The sequence below is a fragment of the Nyctereutes procyonoides genome, unplaced genomic scaffold (assembly GCF_905146905.1).
Source record: "Nyctereutes procyonoides isolate TBG_1078 unplaced genomic scaffold, NYPRO_anot_genome, whole genome shotgun sequence".
Classification (NCBI taxonomy): domain Eukaryota; kingdom Metazoa; phylum Chordata; class Mammalia; order Carnivora; family Canidae; genus Nyctereutes; species Nyctereutes procyonoides.
In genome coordinates this window covers 50259107-50279811 of record NW_026575047.1, presented here as the reverse complement: position 1 = coordinate 50279811, position 20705 = coordinate 50259107, and the positions used below count along the sequence as shown (strand labels likewise).

General features: G+C 45.0%; 1 protein-coding gene across 1 annotated transcript in view; it reads left to right on the top strand.

Moving 5' to 3' along the window:
• IGF1R (insulin like growth factor 1 receptor) overlaps positions 1-20705 on the top strand; it is a 299635-nt gene that overhangs the window by 47176 nt on the left and 231754 nt on the right. Inside the window, exon 2 of the mRNA XM_055326274.1 lies at positions 7345-7890. Coding sequence (XP_055182249.1) covers positions 7345-7890 — 546 coding nt within the window. The remainder of the gene's footprint in view (positions 1-7344; positions 7891-20705) is intronic.

Genomic DNA, 20705 nt, shown 5'->3' with positions numbered 1-20705 from the left:
GGGGAGGAAAAAGAAAAGGTTTTATTATGTTGGACTTTACCACCAAGAAGCAGAGATGACAACTGTTTGTCATTTTACTCATTATCTGCCTATAGACCTATAGTAAAATGATGCTAATTATGCTTCCCAGTGTCTTTTATTTCCATCTATAAGCTGAGACTGTCCCATATTTTTTAAAGAAGAGTTGATCACAGTTAAAAACATTTTAATTAGGTAACTACCTCCGATCATCTTTAATGGAATTGGTGTCAGAAGGCTCATCAACAAATTTGTTCATTTCCCCTCTTTGTTGTGCGTTGTTAATATTTAGTTTGGGGCAACAAAACAGATGAATGTTTTTGATTAATGTTTAATTTATGTGGTAACATTGCCTAGAGCTCAGTGCTGGCCAGAGGAACACAAAAGCACTTCTCTGATCTTTAGGGCAGCTTCCATAGGGTAGGTATGAACAGCCCATTTTGCAGGCATAAGAAGGGTATGTGCCCTCTTGAGGGCAGGAGCCCATAAATGGCACTTGGGACTCAGACCCAAGTCACCCCATTTTTCTTTTTCTAGGACACAAGATTGTGTTTAGCATAGAGTATATACCAAAACTATCATTAAATCTCTTCTGTAACTCTTCCACATACTTAGATACATAGCTTTTCTCTTGGAGGTTTTTTCCCTCAGGCAAATACCTGTTATTAACCCATCTCATATTAGCAGATTTATTTCTTAAATGTGTAGTTTGTTTGTGCCATTCATTTACATCCCTAGAGCAGAAGTTCTACCTTTTAATGTTTTAAAAATACATTGGAATTTATTGGGAGCGGTGTTTTTTCAACTGAAACACTTTATTTAAAATTTTGTTTTGGGGGAAGTGATTTCTACCCCTGAGGCCCTTTGCCTGCCTTCCTGCCTTCCTCCTGCCAAGGGGGCCTGGCTTGGGTACCAGGCCATTCTTGTTCCTCCCATCCTCATCCCTTCCTGTACCCACTGCTCCTGCATTGGCTGCCCTCCATCTGTTTCGGTTCTGCTGTTGCTGTTCACTGGCTTCGGGCCTGCTGCCCAGGGCTCCCTGTCCCTACCTTCCACTGTATTCTTTCCCTCTGCTTCCTGTTTGCCTTCATTTCCATAAGCTTCCGTGATTCTTTAAGGTCCAGCCTGAGATCTCACATTCCAGTGCCTTTCCTAAAGTCAAGTTATTTGGATATCTGTTGTTTTGAAAAGGGAGAAAGAGTGTTTTGCAATTTCCTTTTAATCATCAGTGAGTAGTAGCAAGGGTGTGTCTCTCTTTCATGTGCTGTGTGGAGTATTTACTCCTTCACTGCTTGTATTATCTTATGGCACCAAGGAAGCGTGTTGTGCGTTCTTTTTCCTGTTTGTGGCTTGTGTCTTTTGAACCCTGTGTTATCATTCCTGGTCCAGCTGGGTTTTCCTTTTTCTGTTCCTATCACAAAATACCCCAAAGGCCGACAGTATCACTAACAGCATCCAAAACAGCTGGTGGCTGGGTCCTGCCTTGCTCTCTGTGGCTTGGGCTTGTCTTCTCTTCAGGAATAAGTGGTTAGTTTCTTCCCACTTTTTTTTTTTTCTTCTCTTCTATAAATGTGGAACAAAGTGTGCCGTGTGGAGGCAGCTTGAGAAATCCGTCCATTCTAGCTCTGTAGCGTGGCTTGTTAAGTGAATGGTCTATGCAGGCTGTGGAATGGGAGGCAGAGTGAAGCTGATTCTTTCCTAGTGTTTTTTTTTTTTTCCCTAAGATTTTATTTATTTGACAGAGCGAGTGAGTGCACAAATTGGGGGGAATGGCAGAGGGAGAAGGAGAAGCAGACTCCCCGCAGAGCAGGGAGCCCGAGATCATGACCTTAGTCGAAGGCAGATGTTTAACTGACTAAGCCACTCAGGCGCCCCCTTAAGTGTCTGTTTTGCTTAGAATATAAGAGTTTGGCTAACTTTGGTGATGAGTCTTCATGCTCTTTCACCGGGTGCTGAATTTTCTGGTCTGTGGGAAATGATAGCAAACAAATTGTTCCCTAACGCCTTACGATACAATCAAACACACATTGGGATGCAATAATAGATTGCATCCAAGTACTCCTCTATAAAAACTTGTGTTTATTATTTAAGAGTGAACTAATATACTAAATTTATAATGACATAGAATGATTAGAAAATTTTAGGCTGGGCACAGGAAAACATGAATAGTACAAAAGCAGGAAAGACTTCCACAATGAGTCATTGACCTGAAGCTATCATTGGGTGATATTTCTTGGTTTTGGGAGTACTCTGGTGGCAAATATCTGAGAGGTGCCTTGTTCTCTCCATTCCATTTTAGGTTCATTTTGGACTTCAGTCAGGCAGCACATCTTTACTGAAGCTGCTGTGTGCCCAGATGTTAGGCATGGGAGACAGGCAGAAAACAAATACAGAGCCCTCTAATTTCAGTGAGGGCAACAGATAGTGATCGCTCAACTAAATACATCCTTTTATGTCCTGACACTTTTCACACATGAAAAGTGCTGTAGATATGGTAAAACAGGGAAATTAAGGGGGTGGGGAGACAGTTGAGGAGGACTCTCAAAGCTCTGATGGGGTGATGTGAGAATGGAAAGCCACAGGACGAGATTGGGGGACCTCCATGTGACAGGGGAAGCACCCCAGATAGCAGGGGATGAGGAGAGAAGGAGCTTGGTGGCCACCATGTGCTCAGCAAGAACATACTAGCAGGTGAAGTAGAAGTCAACAGGGATGAGCCCCTGTGGAGTGGTGCTCACTCAGGGATGGGCTGGGGGACAGAGGCTGGACCATGGGGAAGGTGTTGCTGTAGATGAGGCTGGAGATGACAATGGCTCAGGTCAGGGTCGGAGCAGTGGAGATAGCCAGATATGGTGAAATCCATTCATTTTGCATGTGAATTAATGGTGTGTGCACCAGACACCAAATACTGCTTCAGGTCGTGAGGGGATCATTGTGGGTGAGATAGAAGATAATTCCCCCTCCCTCAGGAGCCAATGTTCTAGGGGGAGAGATCAGAGGGAGAGACTCCAGGGTGAGAAGAAGGCCTGAGGAGGGCAAATGTGCACTAGGAGGATGGAAGTGAGTGGGGTGGTTAAGGAACAGTGACTTGAAGAAGTGGGGCATCCTGGTGGGAAGAACACCCCAGCTTCCCACAGGCTTGGGAGCTGGAGCCAAGAGGACTGTTTTTTCAGCTTTTCTGAGATATTATTGGCATTAACATATGTCAGTTTAAGGTGTACAATGTGATGATTAGACACACGTATACATTGCAAAATGATTACCATGAAAAAGTTAACACCTCCATCTTCTTACATAAATGTAATGCATGTGGAGATAACATTTAAGATCTCCTCCTTTAGGGATCCCTGGGTGGCGCAGCGGTTTGGCGCCTGCCTTTGGCCCAGGGCGCGATCCTGGAGACCCCGGATCGAATCCCACGTCGGGCTCCCGGTGCATGGGGCCTGCTTCTCCCTCTGCCTGTGTCTCTGCCTCTCTCTCTCTCTCTCTCTCTCTGTGACTATCGTAAATAAATAAAAAACCTTTAAAAAAAAAAAAAAGATCTCCTCCTTTAGCGACTTCCAAGAATACAGCATTGTCAGTTCTAGTCACCACACTGTACCTTAGATCCCCAGATCTTACTTATCTTAGAGGTAGGAGTTTCTACCCTTTGACCAACACCTCTACGTTTCCCCCACCTCCCAGCCCCTGACAGCTACCATTCTAACTCCATTTCTATGCATTTGGCTTTTTTAGATTTTTTAGGTATAAGTGAGAACATAAAGTATGTGTCTCTTTATCTGACATTGCAGTTAGCATAAAGCCCAAGAGGACTGGGTATGCAGTGTAAGGGGAAAGAAGAATCAGGAATGACCCTTTTGATTTTTAACATGTGCTATTCAGAGAATGGGAGTGCCACTGACCAAGATAGTAGAGCGCAGGAGGTGGATTTTGTGGGGTGCAGGGAATGAGTTATTAGACACCTAAATGGAGATGTTGAGTAGGCAGATGGATGTGCAACTCTGGACCTGCCAATGACATGCATTTGACAATCATCCAGTGTATGGGTGGCAGAGGAAGCCAGTCATCCATGTGAGAGGACAGAGAGGGGGAGGCAGAAGCCAGAGGCCAGCATTTAGAGGTTGGGTAGGAGAAGAAGAGTGGTGAGTGAGTGTGTGGAATCAGAGAGGCCTCAAGAAGGAGGCAGTGTCAAGTGGCTAAAAACTTTAAGTCACATGAGGACAGGAACGATCATTGGCTTTGATAATGTCATCAGGGGCTTTGCAAAGAGTGGTTCGGTATCATGTTTGGGGCAGAATCTTAGTTGGAGTGGTTTGGAGGTAACCACTTGGTTAGGATGCTAAGAGCTGGGACTATTCAGAAACTGTGTCAAGTTTTGCTGTGAAGGGGCCATATGTAAGATGTGTCACTTTATATGAATGGCTTGATTTCTCTGAATCTGCTTCCTCACCTTCAAAGTGGTGAGGATATTATGTAGTGTGAGGTACTATTGAAAGCATTACATGGGATGAAACAAAGCTTCCTTTATAGCCCTTGTCCAGCATGTAATATTCTCAGAGCTTCTCAGAGTACTGGTTTCTCCCATTCTCTTCTTGCTTATAGAGGCTTCATTTTTTCTCATCAGTAGAAGAAGGGAATTGGACCAAATGAGGTTTCAAATTCTAGGTTTTCAAGCTTTGCCTGCTTCCTTGGCTCTTGGTCCCCTGGACTCCATCCCCTGCCTGCCATTCTCTGTCCAGTTTTTATCTATGGCTCTAACCCCGCTGGACTTACCTCTCTTCTCTTTTCCCTCTCCTATTCCATTTTGTTTGTCTTGCACTTGGCCACCAGAATGTTCCTCCCAAAAAAGGCCTCCTTTGGGCTTCTCTCTCATTCAAGAGTCTTAAGAGGGGCTCATTCCTGAGATGAAAGTTTCCATCCCTACCTGTGACCTTTTATGACTTGGACTCTACCAAACTCATTTCCTCTGCTCTTTTCTACACCCCTGGCCATCCACATTGCTGTCTCTTGAGTATATATTGTTCTCCCTTTTCTCTGGCCTCTGGAATGTTAATAGCCAGGGTTTTTTTTTTTTTTTTAAGATTTTTATTTATTACTTGGAGGGAGGGAGGGAGGGAGGCGGAAAGAAGAAAGAGAGAGAGAGAGAGACAGTGTGCATGAAGGGGGGGTGGTCAGAGGGAGAAGCCGACTCCCTGCTGAGCAGGGACCCTAACTCGGGGCTCGATCTCAGGACCCCAGGATCATGACCTGAGCTGAAGGCAGACACTTAACTGACTGAAACACCAGGCGCCCCTTAATATCCAGTTTTAAATACCACCCATCTTACAGCAGCCAAGGCATGTGTGGAGCTTTCCTGGGAACTGCAATAGAAAGAACCTTCTCTCTTCAGGAAGTTCCAAGGCTACCTCCAGTCTGTCCTGCTTAGCTCAATTCACATCTAGAGTGGATTCTCTTTTTCGTTTTTCCTTTTAAAGATTTTGTTTATTTATTTGGGAGGGAACGAGAGAGAGAGTGAGCACAAGCAGTAGGGAGAGGCAGAGGGAGAGGGGAGAGGGAGAAGCAGATTCCCTGCTGAGCAGAGGGCCTGACACAGGGCTCGATACCAGGACTCTGGGATCATGATCTGAGCAGAAGGCAGATGCCAACATATTGAACCACCCAGGCACCCCTAGAGTGGATTTTCACTGTGCACATCACTGCCAACCTTCTGCTTCATATGACCATTGTTTGTCATGGGTCTTAGCTCCTGGCTTTCACCATGAGCCTCTTCAGAGGGTAGACACTGCTTCTTTGCACCTCTTACAGTGTCTTATGTGTTGAGTGCTCCAAAAATTAATGAATTACATCAATCAGAAAACTTGACTCTGAGAAGCTTTAATGGAAGGCTTAGGATTATGAAATCGTAAGAAATCTCACATCATTATGATGTGAGAAGTTGGAATAACCTAAATATCCAACAATAGGGGATTGGTTTAAAAATATAAAAGAACTAGGGGTGCCTGAGTAGCTCGGTTGAGTATCCAACTCTTGGTTTCAGCTCACGTCATGATCTCAGGGTTCTAGATCAAGCCCCGCATTGGGCTCTGCACTCAGTGCAGTCTGCTAGAGATGATCTCCCTCTGCTCATCCCCATGCTCATGCTGGCTCTCTTTCATGTGAATAAATAAAAAAATTAAAATGAAAAAAAAAAACTCATGGTACATACTCATACTCTAGAATTACTGTCTCTTTAAATTGATGACATATAAGGACATTTAATGATTTGGCAAAATGTTCGTATGAAGTGAGGGAAAGTATTGTCTGATTTCCTTTACCTTAATTAAATTACTTATAGAGAAAGGATCACTGGTATAGGCACTGTTAATAGTGATTATCTTTGGATGTTGAGATATTGGTGGTTTTTACTGTCTTTTTGTTGTCTATTACCAAAACTTTCTACAAGAAGCTTGCTTTCTTGGTTAATAAATTATTTTATTGAAGTTGGGATTATATACCTCTTTTATTCATAAAAACACACATTCTTGTCTTTTTTTTTTTAGGATTTTATTTATTTATTCATGAGAGACACAAAGAGAGAAAGAGGCACAGACACAGGCAGAGGGAGAAGCAGGCTCCATGCAGGGAGCCCAACATGGGACTTGATCCTGGGTCTCCAGGATCACGCCCTGGGCCAAAGGCAGGCACTAAACCGCTGAGCCACCCAGGGATCCCCCTTGTCTTTCTATTAAATGAGCCTCAGTATCTATATTCATACAGTATTGGGGAAGAATACGAGGCCACCTGGTCTGTGTCAGATGGTAGCAAGAAATGTGGGAACTTCTGTGGGTCCCTACTTTCTAGGTCATAGTGACTGTTCTCCAGTGTAGACTATTGCATGGTTTCCTTGAGGCTGGATGCAGTAGTAAGCTGTTGTTTCTTGGCTGCTGAGCTATTTGTTCAGATTCTGGGCATTGGTGCTGTGCAGAAGGGGTGGGGAGTGTGCAGCCTGGAAGCTATAAAGTCTTGACTCTCCTTGTAACCTTGACTCTCTTCTGTGCTTCTGTGTGACCTTGAGCTCTGAGCTGTGGTTTGCACATCAGTAGGATGGGGATGGCATCTCCCATGGTCACTGAGTATGTTGCACAATATCTGGCCCAGTGTAGACACTTCATGAATAATAGTCTACACCTACGGTTAGTCTGCAGCCAAGAACAGAGTCTTATTTCTTTAATAATACTAATACAGGTTTCCTGAAAACTGGACATATTGTGGGTTGGGAAATAGTTCTAAAAATGATTTCCTTTTAACTCAGACATGTCCTGCCCTTGCCCTCTTGTCTCCCCTCAGTCTGTGGGCCAGGCATCGACATCCGCAATGACTATCAGCAGCTGAAGCGCCTGGAGAACTGTACAGTGATCGAGGGCTACCTCCACATCCTACTCATCTCCAAGGCAGAGGACTACCGCAGCTACCGCTTCCCCAAGCTCACGGTCATCACCGAGTACCTGCTGTTGTTCCGTGTGGCCGGCCTTGAGAGCCTCGGGGATCTCTTCCCGAACCTCACGGTCATCCGTGGCTGGAAGCTCTTCTACAACTACGCCCTGGTCATCTTTGAGATGACCAACCTCAAGGATATTGGGCTTTACAATCTGAGGAACATTACTCGGGGGGCCATCAGGATTGAGAAGAATGCTGACCTCTGTTACCTCTCCACAGTGGACTGGTCCCTGATCCTGGATGCAGTGTCCAACAACTACATCGTGGGGAACAAACCCCCGAAGGAATGTGGGGACCTGTGTCCAGGGACAATGGAGGAGAAGCCCTTGTGCGAGAAGACTACCATCAACAATGAATACAACTATCGCTGCTGGACTACAAATCGCTGCCAGAAAAGTAAGGATGATGCTGTTGTGGCTTTCTCTCTGCGCCTTTTACCCCTCCTGCTCTCCCTTGCCCTTTCTCCTCTTCTAAATGTGCAGGTTCCGCTGGGGGTTCTGCTGAGGGTTCTGCTTGGGAGGGTGTGGTTGTGTTGCATTGAGAATGAGGCCACCTGCCCTGTGCAGGTTGGGGTCTTGCTTGGCTTCCTTTTGCATTTGGGAACTCATGGAATGCAGGACCTTGGCGTGGCTGCCATCAAGAGCATCCAGATCATGTCTTGGATATAATCCGTCACCCTTCTGGGCTAGAAGCTTGCTGACCTTAAGCTTTAGATTTCAGCAAGAAAGGTGACCTGGTGTGCTCGGAAGTGCCTAAGCCCTAGCAGTCAGGGGCTGCTTACCTATCACCTGGCTCATCCTTTGTGGGATGGCAGGACTTCCTTTGTATGAATATACTTGGAATGTGGTTGAGTAAAGGGAAAGTAAAAATTCACTTCACATCCTGTGGAAGTGATGACCTCCATCCTGTCCTCCCTAGTGGCGGTTATGATGCTTAGGTGTGCTGGTTTATAATGGAGTACCTCACCACAATGGGAGAGCCCTGGACCAGATTCTAGGAATCCCAGATTCAGGCTGTACTTGCAGGTAGCTGTGTGGTGGGTGCACTTGTACACTCCAGGCTTCCATTTCCTTTTTCCTACCCGCCCCCCCCCCCGCCGCCCCAAAGAGTTGTGCAGATCTTATGAAATCACCTAGTGAAAAGACTTTGAAATGTATTCACTGCTCTGGGGGGGTCACGTGGTGACATTTTGAAGCTTCTTATTTACCAGTAATATGCTTACTTTTCTCTTGAGTATAACCAGGCTCTTGAATTATTGTGATCAATTACATTGAGACCCAGGTTGTTTGGTATTAGAAGGCAAGTCTGAGCCTTTGCCGTGTTGCTTTCAGCAATGTTTAGGTATGTTGGCCAGGAAGGTTCCTCTCCCTGGTTAGAAGTCAGTGTGCTAGCTATAAATAGCTATTATTTAATGGTTGGCCCAGTTAAAGACCCAAGGAGCTCATGTATTCTAGCTAGTCATGAAGAGCCAAGAAATCCCAAATTGGTAGGCTTGTCTAAACCATGAAGTGTATAAAATAAACAAATCAAAGGCCAGACCCCACAGGTAGCTGTTCTTTCTGTTCCCCGTCCAGCCAGGGTTGAAGCAGGAAAAGGATGGCTTCTTTGACTCAGAACACACTTTTATTCTATCAGTTCATCAGTGTGTACATGAGGATTTGATTAATAAGGGAAGGGGTCTCATTGGCTGTGACCAGGAAGGCCGAGAACACCATGAGGCCTCTTGATGGGTCCCTGTTGGCTAGGGTTGGAGGAAGGCACTGTGTAAAGTCACATTTGTGATTAATTAAAATTCTACCCTATCATTAGGTTACCCACTGGTTTTGAGAAAACAACAGAAATCTCTTTTTAAATAGTCTTGACATTTTAAAATTTTATTTTAAAAGAAACCAGCGTCATCAAGGGAGGCATCATGTGTACTGGGAAGATTTTGGATGCGGTATAGTGGCCTGAGTGTCTTTGGACCAGTCTGTCCTTCTGGGCCATAGTTGGGCATCTTTCGAATGTTCCTAATAGCAGTCCCATATTATGGACTCAGTGGCAACCAAACATGTGCACAGAACTGCTTTGGAAACTCATAAGCTCTGTACAAAAGGGAGGTGTTATTTAAAAAGTCATTAGGTGGGCACTTATTCAGTGATTCAGTCCATGTTTCCTTTGGCCTCACTGTGGATTTTTGGCCATTTCTGACCAGCTGGTTGTTGAAGAAGCCTGGAGCAGGCGAGAGGCCTGGGTCCTGGGTCCAGGTCTGGTAGCTGCAACCGGGAATGAGCAAGTAATTTAAGTTGCCTGGAGCTCTGTTTCTTCATCTGGGATTAGATCTTACCTTTCTCATCAGGCTCTTGGACTATTAAAAAAAAAAGGAAAAGCACCAGAAGAAAGCAATGGGGTTAGAAACTGGGACTTGGTGCTGTTACAGCTGATGCTGACAGGCCTGTTGGCTGAACACCCGTCTCCCGAGGCCACACCCCTCAGCCTTCTCCACTGCCAGTTGTGTCAGCCCTATTGACGTTTTTCTGAGATTTTACAAAGGAGTGGTTATTGACAATTATGAACAGCATTCAAGGAAACTGTCTTTCCTTCATCTCGGAGTTTCAGGAAAACTCCAGTATAGGCAGGTTTCTTAGAGATTCTCTAATTGAATTGGCACCCTCCCTTTACATAGAGTCCCTGTGGACCTGTGTGGTCTGGTGGGTAGCTACCAGCCACCTGTGGCTTATTGTGTGCTCAAACCATGGTCTGGTCTGAATTGAGACTCGCTCTAAGCATAAAATACATTGAATTTCAAAGACGTAGAAGGAGGGGAGAAAAAGTAAAGTACCTTCTTCATATTTGCTCTATGGATTCTGTGTTGAAATGACAATATTTTGGAACCTACTAGGCTAAGTAAACTATGTTATCAAATTAATTTCACCTATTTCTTTCACTTTTCATGTGGCTACGAGATCGTTTGAAATTATAGGTGTGGCTCACATGCTCTTTAGAGAACTCTTCCTATGGCCATGTGTTCTCCCCCATTGTCTCTCTGGCTGAGCCTGGTAGTGCTGTGATGTTCCTACCCCTCTCTAGCAGGACGCTAGGAAACATCCAAGGAGCCAGGAGCCAGGTGAAGGGCATAGGGCATTGAGTCCAGACAGAATGTCTATCTAGAAGTCAGCATGAGCATTAAGATGGCCATTTAAAACGATGAAGAGTGGAAGAATCCCATTCAGTCATTCTTCATAGGGCTGCCTACGGAAGTAAAGAGAGCATCTGGAGAGCTACGTCAAATCAAGGATGTGTGTGAAATTTTTGACACAACAGAGAAACACTCAATTATGGGGTGCTGATATGCAGTTTTTACTTGACGCTCTACCTTAAACTCCTTTGCTATCATGACTGTGTGGCTGGCAGGCAGCTTCATAGATAGTCCCATTGAGGAAATGACTACTTTATAGGTTCCCTACATGCTTTGGTATTTCTCTGTTGTCTTATGATTTAAAGGGGTGGTTTTTATTTTTGTTTAAAGATTTTATTCATTTATTCATGAGAGACACGGAGAGAAAGGCAGAGACATAGGCAGAGGGAGAAGCAGGCTCCCTGCAGAGACTCGATCCCGGGACCCTGGGATCACCCCCCAAGCCGAAGGCAGACACTCAACCCCTGAGCCACCCAGGCATCCCTAGAGGGGTGATTTTATTCAGGCTTGAGTTACTCCTAAAAAGTGACTGACCCTTAAAAAAGTTGTGTACAGCATTTTCCTTTCGGTAAAAATGAAACTGGTGTACCTGACATTTGGCACCAGTGAGTCCTCCTCTGCCTCCTTCCCATAGCATTTCTCTTCCTATCTCTACAGCTGTTTCTTTGCTGGCTCCTTTTCCTTGGTTTGGTCTTTACTACCTGGCAGACTTCAGACTTCCATCCTAGGCCCTTTTCACTGTCCCTTTTCCCCCAGAACTGTCCCGTCTGGTGCTTTAATATCCTTCTGCTGCATCTGATCTGCAGATATCCTCTCCAGCCTAGACCTCTTGGTGAGCCCCAAACAAACCCATTCCTGTCCAGACAACTGTGGGCATCTCAGTGTCTGCTGGGCTTCTTGGGCTCCTCACTTCTACCCATTGTTTTTCTTGTATTCCTCCTTGGCATAGGCAGCATTCTTATATACTCCTCACACTCGTGTCAGAAACCTGAGTATTCTTTGGATGCTCCCTCCTCCGGTTGAATGACAAGCCCTTTCCATCCCAAATGTTTCTCGAATCTTCTATCCCCTGCTATCCCCTCTGCCATTTCAGTGACATGGCCTCTCTCCACCTGTGCCCAGGCCCAGTGAACTCCCTAACAGACACTCTGATCCATAAGCTCCACTTCCTGAAATCTGGTAGTAGGAGCCCATGAGATCTCATGAAACTGCGCCATGCCCCTGACAAGCCACCTCCCTGCCTTCTGCATGCAGTATCTTTGGCCCATGATGGTGCTCTTCTGTGCTGACCAACTGGCCGTCCTCATCGGCAGAATCCTTGCCCGTTGGTGGAGGACTTTTGGACTTTGCAGACTCTGGTGGGCTGTTCTTGCAACAGAGAAACCTGCAGTGGCACTTTTTGCATTGCTGAATAAATTCTGGGTGTGTCCTCCGAGCCTCGGAGAGCATGGGTGTCATGCCAGGGGTGAGCACGGCGCCTGCCTTTGTGAAAGATTTATTGCCAGATAGATCTGTTTCCCCTCCTTGAGCAGAGATCAGTGTGTAATGACAGTCCTCAGCAAGCCAAAAGATTCAAGGATTAGGAAATGTGGATGTTTCTTGTGTAATTTTCAGTCCCTGCTACCCAGGAGCACTGTCACCAAAGCTGTCTCTAGCTCTTCAGTTATGGATGGTAGTAGCTCCTTTCTCTCCTGCCCTTGTCAGAATGATTCAAGGCCAAAGATGGTGGAGAAGTATGGGAATCATCTTAACAGTTGAGGATTGGGGGTGTCTGGGTGGCTCAGTCAGTTAAGCATCTGCCTTTAGCTCAGGTCATGATCTCAGGTTCCTGAGATCAAGCCCCAGGTCAGACTCCTTGCTTGGTAGGGGAGCCTATTTCTCCCTCTGCCTCTGACCCTCTCCCTGCTTATGCTTTTTCTCTGTCTCAAATAAATAAAATCTTTAAAAAAAAAAAAGTTGAGGCTTGGACTGTGGGACTGTTCATTACTTTGTAGGGGAGTTATATGCTGAAGGCCAGGCATGTACAGAAAGGGAAAAGGAGTGGATCCTCTCGCATTGGCTCTCCTCCTGCCTAGCTAATTGCCTAAGTGGTATCTGGTGTTCACTTGCCACTGGGCCTTTCTGGTACTTGATTTCAGATTTAGACACCTCCTCGCCCCCCCCCCCCCACGGAAATATAAAACTTACTACTAAACTTAGCGTCTCCAAGTACTTTTTAACCCAATAGGATGAATAGTTTATGTTCCACTCAAATCACGGTATTGCCCCGTGAGAAGGCCTGGTCTTTGCCAGGAAATTCGTGAAGGTGGTGAGCCTGGCTGTGTTGGAAACTGGCTTTGCTGGTGGTGCAGCCTTATTTCAATTAAAAGGGCATTGACTAGGAACAGCGGTCCTGGAGTGTGTTGCATTTCCCACTGCCTTCCAAATGAGAAATCAGGAAGACAGCAGATTGGAGCCTTCATGTGAGAAGGCAGTAAGTGGCTCCCTTTATTGACAAAAGGAAAACATTTTACGGCCATCTCACTGATGAGATCAGGGACTTCAAATGAAGTCAGGTAGCATAAAAAAGACAATTCTACATTTTTTTCCCCTTACAGGAAATATTCCTGTTTATCAGATACTTGTCATAGGGCAGTATTGGTGTGTGGAATGGAATGGTCCCTCTCGTTTTCATTATCTTAGAGATTTCTCCCTCATTTTCTTATAGGTTGATACATCTGGCCTGCCAGTTACAAGAGAGGGGGCTTGTTTAAGTGTAAATCACCTACTGGGTTGGGGTGCGGTGAGGGGCACAGTGTCTCTGCCCTGAGCCCTCATGCATGCACTTAATTCTTCCTCCTCCTCCAAGTTTTAAGCTTCCTGTGAAGGATATTTCTTTCTCTGGACTTCTGCGTAGTCAGCTGCCAAGTTCTTGCATGCTATGGCCCTCCACACTGCCCAAGGTGGATGAAGAGAGGGACCTGCATTTCCAGCTGGAGCCGAGACAGGCTTGTGGATCCTGGATGAGAAGGCAGTGAGTTGAGCAGGCTCTGGTGTTGTGTTGTTGGTAGGAGCTTGTCTCTCTTCCCCTGGAAGGCCCCTACTCTGGTCAGCTGCTCCCAGTGTGGGGGTGATCTTTATTTAGAAGGGGGTCACATGCCCCTGGGCCTCATTTCTATGCCTTTTATAGTCAAGCATGGAGATCACATTCTGTTCTCCCTGCCTGTCGACCCTTGTTACCAAGATGGTGAAGCAGGTTATGTCCGTGGCTCTCTGGAACACCCCTTTGCCCATCCCCATCGTGTAGTTCTCAGGCCTGGTTCCTGAAAGGCTTTGCTCTTGGCTAATTGTCCCCTAATTAAGGTGTCACTCTCCTGGGCTCCCTTCAGAAGTTTATTTTTCCAATAAGGATCTCATCTTAGAGAGTAAAAGGCTTTCAGAATAGCTCTCCTAGGATAATTTTTACAATTCTAGGTATTTGGAAATACCTGGAGTCCCTTCGCTCTCACCAGTTGAGCCTACTTATAAGATTGTCCTGATTTCTTCCTACTCCTAAAATGCTTCTTTTGTTACATTAATATTTCTATCTCACTTTTCTTGTGTGAATGCCAGTGTGACATTCTTGATTAGAGTGGGAATGACGTGGATCATGTGGGCCTGTGGCTAACCTTGTCTTAGATTGCATTGCTCAGCTGGAGTGCTCAGGGTGGTTCCAAAGTTAGGTTTGGCTTGTTGTGAAGCTGGAAGCCATGAATTGGAAACATACCTCCTTCTAGCATACAGTGCGACTTCCTGTAGGAAGTGGAGTCTCTGAGCACCATCCTGCAATGGAATGCTCCCCTGACTGGGAGCAAACGGGAGACAGCCACGGTGTTCCAGGAATGCTGGTAGCAGGAGATGCAGTCTTTCTGACTGTGACATACAGGATATTAAACAGAGCAAGCATCTGTTTATCACTATGCATAACTTGAGAATCTGTGTTGAAGAGATTTAGAGATATTTTGTGTGGAAGAAGGAGCCCCTGGTCAGAATCCAAAACCTAGACCATTCTGGGTTCTATTCTGTGTCTGGCCTGTTCTTGGTCCTTGGAAAAAAGTAGCTCATCGCAGAACCTTGCAACCATGTGAAGTGCACATGCAGGAGCAGGCACGGGAGGCGAGCAGGTCCCAGGGTCTGGTGGAGACAGTTGCCATCTCAGGCCGGGGAGTAATGAGGGCTTCCGGGGCCAGTTGGAAAGGGTGAGTCATAGGCAGGAAGAATGGCCGTCCAGGTAAGAGCATGCTCCTGGAATATCAGCTCGGCCACTCTTCTGCGGTTCTTAGAATGTCATGGGGCTGGCTAGGGCCTCACTCCTGATATTCCCTGGGTGTCCACCCTTGCCAATATTGTGGATTCCGTGGAGAAAGCAGTACCATCACATGCCTGTTACCCTCTGACTCATCTTCAGGTGCGTTGAGGTGGCCCCGCACCTGTAAAGTGTGATTTTCCCCTATGGATCATCATGGCATATTAACATGGATATTTGCAAGAAAATGTAATTTTGTTAATAAAAAAAGGATATATATTTTAATACAGTTAAACTACACATTCCAGTATGGGCAAGTCACATCATATGGCAAAGGTTTAAGAACAGATGATGAATTGAGGGGATTCCATTCATTAGCCTCATATGTTCTCAGGTGCTGCAATGGGGCTGCCAGGCCTTATCTTCCATCTCTGAAACCGGGATGGGCAGGGACAGAACTTGTAAAGCACCAGACAGACTGCCTAGCACATAGTAGGTTGTTGAGAAATGATAGCAATTGCTAGTCTTTGTAAAATTAAACTATCTCAGAGCTGCATGCAGAGACCATCTAGGATTCTGAACATTAAACTGGATTGACTGTATGTTTACTGTCATATCTTAAATGGTCTTTTTCTATTGCTTTTTCTAAATTGCAAAAATTCAATGATCATAAATAGCATGGCATAGTGTAGGAGTGGTTCTTGCTAATTTAATCCAAATTGTTCAAATTCTTGTGTCTGTCCAGATAAGCTGTATCTTTAAAGAACGTTCAGTGAGGTACATATGTCTATATCAGGATGCCAGGGTGGCCTCTATGGTTACATGTAAACTCTATTTATTTGGTTATCAAACCCTATGAATTTATTCTGCTTGCAAGCTTGGTGTTGGGAAGAATTTAAGAAATATCAACAATAAGATTCTTGTTTGATACTAATGTTAAATATTATCTTTAATTTTTTTTTTTTTTTTTTTTGCAGAGAGCAGTAAAGTGGTTATAGAGTGGGCACAGTTTTTTGTAAAGATAACAAGGATGTACATTTTTATTTGTGACAACTGCCGGTCTCACATAGTAAAGGTAGCCAACCATCTGCTCCAGGCTGGAGCATGTGCCTGTTTATTCTCTTCTTTGGGTAATGCTAGCAGAGGGTGTGTGTGTGTGTGTGTGTGTGTGTGTGTGTGTGTGTGTGTACTTGTACATGCATACCACTTTATGCTCCCACCCAGCCTCCCAGCCTCTTCTCCTGTTTTGGCTGTTTTGTTTTGTTTCGTTTCCCTACTCTCGCCCCCAGTGCAGGAAACAAAACACTGGCTCTCTCTGTCCTCCCTTAGATCTTCCTTCCGTTTGAGGGGATCAGGTGGGTGGGAAAATGCTGTGCAGGAATGTCAGGCCCCCTCCCGGAAGCCTGGCTTGTGTTTCATCTCATTATTGGACAGAAGTCACTTTTTGTTTCTTTGCCTCAGTCACAAGCAACCACCCAGTCCTCTCTCCTTTCTCTGTGCCATTTTTTACGGAATCCACGTGGGATGGGAACAGAGGCAGCATGTTTGAGGGCTCTCTGGTGCTTTATACTCATAGCCTTGTGTACAGAGGCTGCGCAGACTGACCCAGTGTGTAGCTGCCTCTAATTTTGTTGTTGCAAGTTCTAATGATGGAGCGTATGAGGATGTGGTTGCTGGAGCCCGTATAAGCAGGCCCTGCTATCATGTGCAAGATCAACTCCTCAGCCCCTGGGCCGAGCCCACTGTGCCCAGGGGCCCCTAGGGAGGATGGCCCAGCTGTGATGGATGTGCATCTGCTCTTGGCAGCAGATCTATGAACTGAGGCTGCCATTCTGGATTTCCGGATAGATGCAAAGTGCTTGGATGGTTTTTAGCAGCTGCCGAGACCAGGAGTTGGACTTAGTAGCAAAAAGGAATGGGAAAACAATAAAAGAGGATCAGGGAGCAAATAGCCTAGGATACCAAAAAAGACAAGATGAAGGCTGATATTATTAGAAACCTTTCCTGGGGAGCCATAGCATTTGAATTAGGAATCTCCCTGACCCCCATAGAAGGTGTTAGTGGTAATATGGAGACAAATGGAAACTAGGCAGATTCGTAGGTCCCAAAGAGACGAGCTTTTGTTCCTGGAGTTGTAACCTAGTATGTCGTTTCTGTTCTGATTTGCCAAGTAGATGATATTAGTAGGTTCCTAGACTATTCCTCAGAACCTGCTAGTAGTAGGTTTCTAGACGTTCCTCAGATAGGATATAGGGGGATATATATATTTCTTTTTTTTTGTGCTCTTCCTCAGTGAACTTGAAATAATTGGATTATTTTGTAACACATAGGTACTTCCGTTAAAGGGTTTTGAATAACTGTGTCAAATAAGCTTTGGAACAGGTTTTTTTTTTTTTAATTTTTATTTATTTATGATAGTCACAGAGAGAGAGAGAGAGAGGCAGAGACACAGGCAGAGGGAGAAGCAGGCTCCACGCACTGGGAGCCCGATATGGGATTCGATCCCGGGTCTCCAGGATCGCGCCCTGGGCCAAAGGCAGGCGCCAAACCACTGCGCCACCCAGGGATCCCTTTGGAACAGGTTTTAAGCAAGGTCATGGAAAATGTACCTTGTCCTCTCCCACTTACAAGGAAAGACAGAAAAGCCCAGATGCAGAATCACATACCCTTTACTTCCTTTTTATAATTTCATTCACTGTTTAGGTGGCACCAGCTAGGCCATATGGTCCAGGTGGCATGGTGTCATCTTCTGAGAGTAGAGTTTCCTACCCCTGCCTTCCCCCACTGCTGCCTCATGTCTGGCCATCATCTTAGGCTCACAGGAATTCAAGGCAGGAAGGATCTTGATATTGTAGTTGTTTATGAATGGAATTCTGAGAATGTATGATTTTCCTAGGAGAATGCATCTTTAGCTCAAAAATATTTCTTGTTTATTGGGAGAAAAAACTCCTTGGAAAAGTCACTGGGTGCCAAAGATGGTGATTAGGAGGGTGAACGTCTAGCGGTGCTTAAGTAAAGCAAGTTTTATTAATGGACAGTTGATAAAACAGGCAAAGCCAACTTAATGCTCTACTATTTCAAGAGAAAGTTGTTTTGCAGGATCAATTTGGTTTTATTTTATTTTTATTTTTTTAAAGATTTTATTTTTTCATGATAGAGGCAGAGGGAGAAGCAGGCTCTGACGTGGGACTCGATCCTGGGACTCCAGGATCGCGCTCTGGGCCAAAGCCAGGAGCTAAACTGCTGAGCCACCCAGGGATCCCCCCCTTAATTTGGTTTTAGATTTACCGATGGCCACACTGTGATAGCTCCCAGTGCCTCACTGTACCTTCTGCCCAATACCATGCCCAGGAACATCCGCTGAACTTCATGTTAACACTGTAGGGTTGGGAAATTTCAGACCCTCAACTTGATTTGGTCCCACAGGGAGTTTTACACCATTCATCTAGATAACTGTCGTTCTATCTTGCTGGGCACTGCACTCATAGGAAGTCTCAAAGTGTAGATGAAGAGCCACCAGAGAAGGCATTTAAATGGTCATTAGAGAGAAATGGTAATTGGGATGGTCTTCAGACCCCACTTAAGCTAATCAATAAAAGGTGAATGGTTTTTGTAAATCGTTTAGTATGAGCTAGTTCAGATTCTGTGTGTGTAAACAAGCCTGGTGTACGTCATGCAATTTCAAGTGTGAAGCATGAGCTCTCCTATACCAGCTCTTCACACTCCTGTAACTCTAGTCTCAGATGCCTCCATTGTATCAAAGTAAATGCAAACCTCTGATCAGTGCCTTCTCATTTCTGAAGCCAGGCTGGAGAGGTGGGTGACTGGCTAATCAAATGGCAAGAAGGAGAAAGGACAACCCAGCCATGTGATCAAATGGAATTTGCATGAAACTTGTGTATACATGAGCATTGTCATTTATTGCAGAAAGCACGTTTCAGACCTCCTCCACTCCACCTTAACCCACTGGCTGGAACCCAGCCACTTAGTCTCCCTGCTCCTTGGTCTCTTTGTCTATTGAACCAGGTGAGCCCAGAATTTCCTTCCGGCTCTGGGATTCATTGTTACAGAATAGGGTGTTGGGAACCTAGGATGGGATGCATTGGCCCTGGTACCTAGAGCAATGGAAATAGACATTCTCAACTTACAAAGGCATAAAGCAGTTGACCTCCCTGAATGGGCCCTACCCCTAGGGACAGGACTGGAGAGTCGTAGGCTGTGGGGTCCCAGGAGGTAGCTGTGACTCACAGGCTCTGATGAGCTGGTAGCAGATATAGGATAGGAGGCTGGTGAAGCATCTCAGTGATAGGGTAGAAAGAAGTAAAAGTGGTTAAAGAAGGCGTTGGGGGTAGGAAAATCAGTAGGATTTATGTTAAGTCCTGTATCTTTGAAGTGACTTATTCTGGTCTGGCTTTTGCTGTTACCAAAGTGAATTATTCATAAGTACTTTGAGAAACACCGATGTAACATGATTATGTTGAATGAATTTAAATTCATCTAAATCATTCTTTTCAACTAAAGTAAGCTTTCCCTCATCCAGAATCTGAGCAAACTGATAGCCTCACAAGAGTTTCCTGCTATCAATAGGCAAGTGACTGATGTCTACCATGATACTGCTGAGTTGCTTTGGACTCAAAAGCACTTCTGGAATTAGCCAAGTGAAATTAAAGTACTTTCTCAGTAGTTTGAGAGTTGGGTGTGTTTTGCTGTGCATTTTGGTTCTAGGCAGTCTGACTCTGATGTGTATACACACTGAGTTCCAGGCTGGAGCAAACATTGCCATGCTCTTCATGGTTTCTCCCTAAGCATTATCCTCTTGCTCTTCAAAGTTTTGGTCAAATCCATTCCCCTGCGAGACCTCCCCACATCTCCCTCATGGGGGGCTCACATACCTGCAAGTTATTCATGTGCTGGTGTTGGGCCATTGCTGTGTTCTTTGGTCAGTGATATTTATGTATGGATTCTAACAGTCATTTCAGAAAACGTTGCTTACTTGCCATTTGTGTCTTTCTGTAAATCGATGATAAACTGCTGGTAGGTTAGGACTTGAGCTCTATTTATAAAGTTCAGTTTGCTACCCTCATGACCAGAGGGAGGCCTATGGAAAAGATACTTTATAAGTCCATGTTCCACATGGGCTTGACCCTGGGTAGCATTCGAATAGTTTGGTCCTCCTGAAGATGAGGAGGCTGGGCTGTGAAAGGGAGGTGTTTGGGAGGAGTAGACTGAGGAGTCTCCACTCAGGGTAGTGTAGATGTGAGAGCAAGCACCTGTTCAGTTTTGCACTTGACACACTAATTTGGACTCACTCTAGTCCAGGAATTTTATAAAGGGATTGATAAAATATTTTTGGATGGCCAAAGCCATTCTACCTGGAATAAATAAACCAGTTATCAATTGAGTTTAAGAACAGTTGTGCAAGTAAAGGTGTGAGAGTTTGTATATATGGTTAGGTGAGTCCTTAACCTCTGCTGAGTTGTGGGTTATTTTGAGTCTTCTCCTCCTTACCCTCCTTGTTAATATAAATCTAGCGTCATTAATGAAATGAAAGATATTATACTATGTACATATCATTCCTGTGGTGAGGGATGGTGGTGAAGAGATTTGAATTACAAGTAACATCTAAGTTAGGTCTTGATGTGTCTGTGCACGTTTCACATTTGTTACTTGGCCAGAGTTTCCGTTGTTTCTGTTGATCCATCTATTTAGTGCAAGTTCCATGCTAGGCAATATGAAAGGAACTTGTGATTTTGTTATGAGATAAGATAA